This window comes from Pseudochaenichthys georgianus, chromosome 11 (genome assembly GCF_902827115.2).
Source record: "Pseudochaenichthys georgianus chromosome 11, fPseGeo1.2, whole genome shotgun sequence".
In the NCBI taxonomy this organism is placed as follows: domain Eukaryota; kingdom Metazoa; phylum Chordata; class Actinopteri; order Perciformes; family Channichthyidae; genus Pseudochaenichthys; species Pseudochaenichthys georgianus.
Window position 1 is genome coordinate 31,129,053 of NC_047513.1, and position 6,617 is coordinate 31,135,669.

The 6,617-nt window shown below is 42.7% G+C and overlaps 1 protein-coding gene across 2 annotated transcripts; it reads left to right on the forward strand.

Annotated features, from left to right (window-relative positions):
- The first annotated feature begins 891 nt into the window (after nucleotides 1-891).
- Nucleotides 892-3,522, forward strand: LOC139434804 (uncharacterized). Of its 2 annotated transcripts, none has more exons than XM_071204749.1 (4): nucleotides 892-965; nucleotides 1,043-1,101; nucleotides 1,179-2,482; nucleotides 2,560-3,522. In XM_071204749.1, the coding sequence occupies exons 1-3, from the start codon at nucleotides 943-945 to the stop codon at nucleotides 2,477-2,479; spliced, it is 1,383 nt and encodes a 460-aa protein (XP_071060850.1). In that variant the 5' UTR covers nucleotides 892-942; the 3' UTR covers nucleotides 2,480-2,482; nucleotides 2,560-3,522. The 2 variants fall into 2 exon arrangements, with proteins under 2 accessions (XP_071060850.1, XP_071060851.1); XM_071204750.1 differs by having other exon boundaries at nucleotides 1,182-2,482.
- The last annotated feature ends 3,095 nt before the right edge of the window (nucleotides 3,523-6,617 follow it).

Consider the following 6,617-nt stretch of genomic DNA (forward strand, 5'->3'; position numbering starts at 1 on the left):
TGAACGTCATTATTGGTACGACAGTACTGCGGCAGGACCGAGGCGCTTGCGCCGAGGTCCGTACGCCTGTACTGGAGTCAAGAACGGCCTCTCGTGTGATTGCTTAAATCAATCATATCACAAGAATGGTTTACTCAAACAGCCAATGTAGTATAAATCACTTTAACACAAGTACAGAAGTAGCGTGCCTAAAACTGTTTTTGCAAGTGTATTGAATTGTTTTATCTTAATGAAAACGCATGTGTTTGTGACGGAGTGAGCACATAACAGTATATATGATTATTCTGAAAGCAGGACAGACACACATGCACACAGTCTCTAATACCATAGCCAACAAAAATGACTTGTAACAAAAGAAAAACTCGAATGAACATTCAAACTTGAATCTTGTTTTTCTTTGTCCTAAAGATATTCACAACACCAATAACAGTAAAAAAGACAGTATTGAGTATGTAAGTAGCTTTGGATAAAAGCGTCTAACATAAGTGACATGTAATGGAATGTAACAACAGGGTGAAACAAAAACATATTTTTGCTCTCCAATTACTTCAATAAATCCCAAATGTTTTCTGTTTTCACTTTCTTCATTTTACCCTGAGAGATGCAACAAAAACAAACAAGTTTCTTGAACAACTGAGAGTAACCCTTTGTGAGAAAGTCTGATTTACAAAATGGTCATTTAGGGGTTTGAGATATCGCTCTTTTACCTTACAGTTTTTTGCACAGGACTTAAGAACTCAGAGGTGACAGAAAATCAGAAAATCAACAGCACACAGTTGCCACCCTGACAGCACAGCAGCACCTGTAGACAATCAGCTCATTAGGCCCTGATTGGCTGCAAGCTGCAATAAAGCCTCCTTTCTGCTGCTCAGACAAGCAGAGCAAGTCACTTTGGGGCTACTGTTTCTTTGCTGCTGTGTTGGAACAGAGAGAGAGAAAATCATGACTTGTGGAGTTCATTTGGGGTAAGCTTCTGCAGATATGCAAAGTTAATTGTTGTTCGCTGTCTGCGTTCTCTAATGTTTACATCTTTTCTGTGCAGGATTGTCCTTATTGTCTTGGTTCAAGCAGAGCATGTGCGCTGTTTGTGGGCTTCAAAAGGTGAGCTAAGCACAACATTTCACTTAAGTGCTGTGAATGACTATAGCTGTGGCTTTAATATTCTTCTTTTTCTGTAGCAGCTCAGAGCAAGAACAACAACACATATGTTGGCTTCAGGCAAAATAATCGGGAAGCTGGTGACGACTATCTCCAGAATCGACTCAGACCGGCCCTAAGCAGAAACTTAAACGTACCTTCAGCTGTGGGCAGTCGTTTTAGCTGGGGGCCTTCTACTGGTGGCTACACACCAACTGTTTCACAGCCAGCTAAAAGTGGCTTGGCTAAAGTCAGGTTAGTGCAGGGCAGCTCAGTGTCAAAACCTATCTTGAATCGTGTCCCTAAACAGCGTGTTTATGGCCTTTCTACTGCTATTGCCGGTAGCTATTCTCTGAGTAAGGGCAGCAACAAGGACGAGGGGAAGTCTTCCAGCCTGTTTGGTGCCGGCGCTCCTGAGCCAAACCAAATCCCTGCACGGACCAAAACTTCCTCCAGTGTTCGCGCTAAGCTAGTGTCTAAAACGGATAAACCTTCCCGTCCCTCAGCTTCTAAAAACCCCAGCCAGACTGAGGTTGTGAACCCATACAAACTGATTTCAGGGAATGCAGGAAATGCCCGAAGAAGCTACAAGGCTACTTCCATGGCCTCAAGTTCCAGTACCTCTGGTAAGAAGTTAGCCCCAACCAAGACCCACATCATCCCTGATAAATTTGGTGGGTATGCTATCAGACGGCTGAAGGCTCCTGGGCAGGAGAAAGTGAGTGTCAGGAAGCCCCAGCAGGCCTACCAGACTCCCATCAAGGCCTACGTGACCCCTCAGCGGCAAGCAACAAACCAGGCCTACGAGGCTCCCAACAAGGCCTACAATGCTCCCCAGCAGCAGACTCCCAACAAGGCCTACGAGACTCCCAGCAGGGCCTATGAGACTCCCAACAGGACTCCCAACAGGGCCCACAAGACTCCCAACAGGACACCCTACAAGGCCTACGAGACTCCGAACGTGGTTCCCAACAGGGCCTACGAGACTCCCAACAGGGCCTACGAGACTCCCAACAGGACTCCCAACAGGGCCTACGAGACTCCCAACAGGACTCCCAACAGGGCCTACGAGACTCCCAACAGGACTCCCAACAGGGCCTACGAGACTACCAACAGGACTCCCAACAGGCCCTACGAGACTCCCAAGAAGGCCTACGTAGCCCCTCAGCGGCAAGCAACGAACCAGGCCTACGAGGCTCCCAACAGGGCCTACGTGGCCCGTCAGAGGCAGGCTGAACCCCAGGCCTACATCTTTCCTCAGGTTGCTCCTCCCAAACCTCAAGTCCAGAGTGCTCACATAAATGCCAAATGGTTTAATGTCAGTCCAAAGTGGGGACAATAGCAGGTGAGTACTGTGCTCGCTTTCTTGCTGTGCTATACATTAACTTAAACCTGGTGACTAATGTGCGTTTGTTCTTACAGGTGCAGCTGGTGTCCTCGGATGACTATTTCGTTTTTTAAATACATGAATTTACCACCTGGTTGTGTCTTTACTTCGCCTTGTATTGTGGGATGGTGAATGCCTAAGCATGAGTGCTTGTGGATGTAAGCTTGGTGCCCTCTAGTGTCTAAAAGGTGTGCATTTGGGCTTAACAGGTTAATACTTTACAGCACTGACAAAAGATTGTGAAAATCCCCTTAGCAAAAACAAATGTCTCAATAGTTCTAGTTTAAACTATTGCAAATGTACAAAAGTGTGAGATATCTGCTTATGTGGCACACTGGTTCTTAAAACAATGCAGTGTTTGCTTTTGAGTTGGACTTTTTACTTTGACCTTTACCAGTGGCACTCTTTATAATGTGACTCTTAGGTTTTAGCTCAAGTGGTAACATATCTTATCACTTTAAGGGGCTCCCACTAAATGTACAAGTCAATTGATAGACATTGAGCACTAAACTTAAAACATGTGATTCCTTATCACAATGTCTGCACTTGGAACTTTGAAAGTTCCTCAACTTGAATGCAAAGTGTACATGCTAGTGTAGACTGTGGCCATATTGGATTACATGTTTATAATATATTGCCTTATAACATGGTAGTCTGATGAAACTTTTAATGTAAAGATATAAAAACCTTGCTTCATTCAACTTTGTAAACCAAGCTCTCTCTCAGGGGCATTTCCTAGACCTGGAAACATTTGGGGCAGTGGCGGAGCCAGAGATTTTCTTTTGGGTGTGCTGTGGGGTAGCTTGACGTTTCATGGAGGGTGCTTAAACATTTAGGGTTTCCCATTAAGGTACCGGGTGCTACAGTGGAATGTTCTACTGCAACACTCCCCACACACAGTACACCCGCGACTGTTACAATGAAGGCTCGATAATCAGCTCAGGCCATATAGGGGTAAAGTGCTATCTTTTAGTATTTCATAACTGTTTTTAATTTATTCTCTTTGTTTTATAACTATAATGGGCATATGAAGGTGTGCCTTGGAATAATCTTTTACATACTAATTGCATTCACTGAACACGGGAAATTACAATCCTGCTGTCCTCTCTATAGTGTCATGATGTGGTGCAGGTGAAGCACGGTTAATGTATTATATTTCCGGGGCTACAGAAAAAACATTCTGGGCTCTTTCAATATCTCTGTCCCTGATATGTAAATTGAAAATCCAAAGTGCCTCATTTTCATATGTAAAATTCAACCTGGTCTCACCAGAATGCGTGACTCCACTAGTGATGCTCAAAGAGCCGGCTCTTTTAAGTGAACGACGGGAGCCGGCTCTCGCCCGCGAACGAGACGTTTTTTGTTTTGTTTTGCGGAGGGATCTAGATCGGCATGCAGGCATATTATGCGATGTGCAATGTGGACAGTATCCCGCTTATTACACATGGCCACATTCTCAACAAAGTAACGACATGACTCCCAATAATAATTGAAATGCTTTTATGGATTTAGAAAATGATTTTATTGATTTAAAAAATAGTTTTATGTATTGATTTAAATTGACATGCATCCGCTAAGAAAAGTAGTCCGTTGTTACTGTTTGAACTAACGTAGCAACGGCAGGAACTGTTTCAATAGTGTTTTTGAGGAGCTTTTTGATTACAGATTTGAAAACATCGTTGCTTGCTTTAAAAGTAGCACAATTCATGATGTAAAACCTTGGAAAGTATCTAGATATCCCTGCCCTAATGCCAAAGTGAATGGCAACTGAATATGTGTCGCCGTTTGATGTCTATGTCTGGACCGCTGCGTAAAAAGGAGGGTTTCTGCCCCATTACTTCTCTTCTTACATCTATAAGAATAAAACACGGAGGACGGAGATATCTTTTTGTCCCCCTCTTCTCCCCGCTGCAGCCCAGCAGCTGATCTCAAAGCACGCTCCCCTCTCCTGCAGGGAGAACAACTATATTTATATACTTTATATAGGTTGATACAGTAGCCCCTTTTTTTAAATAGTTTTTATAGGTGTTGCCATTTGTTTTGTGTAGCGTGGTTCTACAAGCAAGTCAATGCATTCATTGGGTGGTATCAGAGAGGTACACGGGTCTGTAAATGCAATGAAAACAATTGGCCACAGCAAATAATTTATATTAAACATGTAATTTTTACTTTTGAATACTTCAGTACAAAGGATGTCTTGAATAATTTAAGTGATATATGTGTACACATATAAATCATTAGTCAAAACAGGGCTACATTTGATTTAATTAAAAGGTATAATATGTGGTAAACCAGAGATGGGGACTCGAGTCTGCGACTCGGACTCGAGTCGCACTTAAGTCGCACACACAGAGACTTCAGACTTGACTTGGACTCGTGACCAAAAGACTTCAGACTCGACTTGGACTCGTGTGTTGGGACTCGTGAACAATCATTGTGTTTTCTATGTTTGGCGTATTAAAGGTGGGGTAGGTACATTTGAGAGAAACCGGCTCGAGATCGCTAGAATTTGAAAATACACAACCGGAGATAATCTGCTAGAGGCTGCTACTTCCTTATAGAGCCCGCCTCCTCCAACACACACTGATGCGCACATGACCAATGAGGGCATGAGATAAGTTTGTTCCCAGATGGAAGGCTGACAGGCAGGTAGGCCATCCAGTTATTTTAGCCGGGCTCATTACGCAGACGTGCGCGCCTCTGTTACTACCTCGTAGTAACACAATGGCGACCGGCGGCACACCTGCGGCTGTACCGCTTGTAATTAGGTTCAACTACAAAAACTTCGAACAAAACGCCGGCGGCACCAACAAAAGGAGCGAACACTGCAAAGTCTGTAATATCAAAATCAAGGATGCTGGCGCAACAACGTCGAATTTCATCAGGCACTTGAAAACTCACCCGGAGAGGTCAGTCACATTAACGCATATGGACGGTTAGCAAACATGTTTAGCTCAGCATCAGCTATGTAATGTTAACTTAGCTTGCTACTAGCTGAATATTTGAAAAGATTAGTGAATTGCTTGTCACACTTGTTTGAGTTGACTGGCGTTGACATCCAACTCTTGACATGACATAAAAAAGGTCGGTAACGTTAATCATTACCCGCTTTTAAGTACTTTTAACAGTTTCCCTGCGGGGGATTAATAAAGTATTTGTGATACTGAGTTCTGATTCTGAAGTGTTTTGCTTATAAGTTGTTTGCATTTAGCTAAAGTGTGATGTTTTTCCTCATATTTCATTGCAAAGTTTTCACTTTAAGTTTCATTTAAAGTGATCATATAACAAACAACTAATCAGTACTGATACTGTATGCTAATAGATATAGGAGTGATAATAACACAGTAAATGCTTTGAATTTCTTAGATATAGTGTGCAGTATTCTTAACAGACTGGATAGCAGCAGACAATAGAAGGCTTATTACAACCAGAAGAGACAAGAGACTTTTATTTTTTTAGAGACTTGAGACTTGACTTGGACTCGTTACCAAAGACTTGAGACTTGATCAAGTCTCACCCCACAAAGACTTGAGACTTGACTTGGACTTTGCAGCATCTGATATTTAAGAAGTGTGTTACATTTGAAATGGCAGAAAGTCTTGTTGCAATTTCCAGATATTAAAAGAGGTCCCTTGAGTTTCTCTGGTAATTATCAATAGTAGCAGTTAAGTGAATACTGTTCAAACAATACTTGTGTTTGTGTTTTATATTGATTTCTCTGTTTGATCCTTACATAAAGGTGAGGACTAAAATGGCTCTAAACAAGGGCTGTTTAGAGTAAACAGGGTTTTATTGCCCTGTGGGGGAGGTGTAGGCATGCAGGACAGGGTGCTAGGTGGGGGGAAGAGTATATTCTGCTTAAGATCTCTAGCATGTCATGTTTCAGGGAAGTCTACATATCTTGAATAGTATATGTGTGGGTTTAATTACTTTGTATTCTGTGTAACCAGAAGTTGGAGATATGAGAGATGAAATATTTGTGTTATCTTAAATATACTTTAAGACACATCTGAGGTCTCTGGAATGTGGGGGGGGGGGGGGGGTGTGTGTGTGTGTGTGTGGAGGCTGAGTAAACTCCACCCTTCCTGTTTCT

What these genes read in the sequence shown, in the direction of transcription:
- LOC139434804 (XM_071204749.1), top strand. Translation starts at nt 943, where the DNA reads ATGACTTGTGGAGTTCATTTGGG. An exon ending in ACTTGTGGAGTTCATTTGGG is followed by an intron (nt 966 to 1,042) that starts GTAAGCTTCTGC and finishes TTTTCTGTGCAG; the next exon opens with GATTGTCCTTATTGTCTTGG. An exon ending in CTGTTTGTGGGCTTCAAAAG is followed by an intron (nt 1,102 to 1,178) that starts GTGAGCTAAGCA and finishes CTTTTTCTGTAG; the next exon opens with CAGCTCAGAGCAAGAACAAC.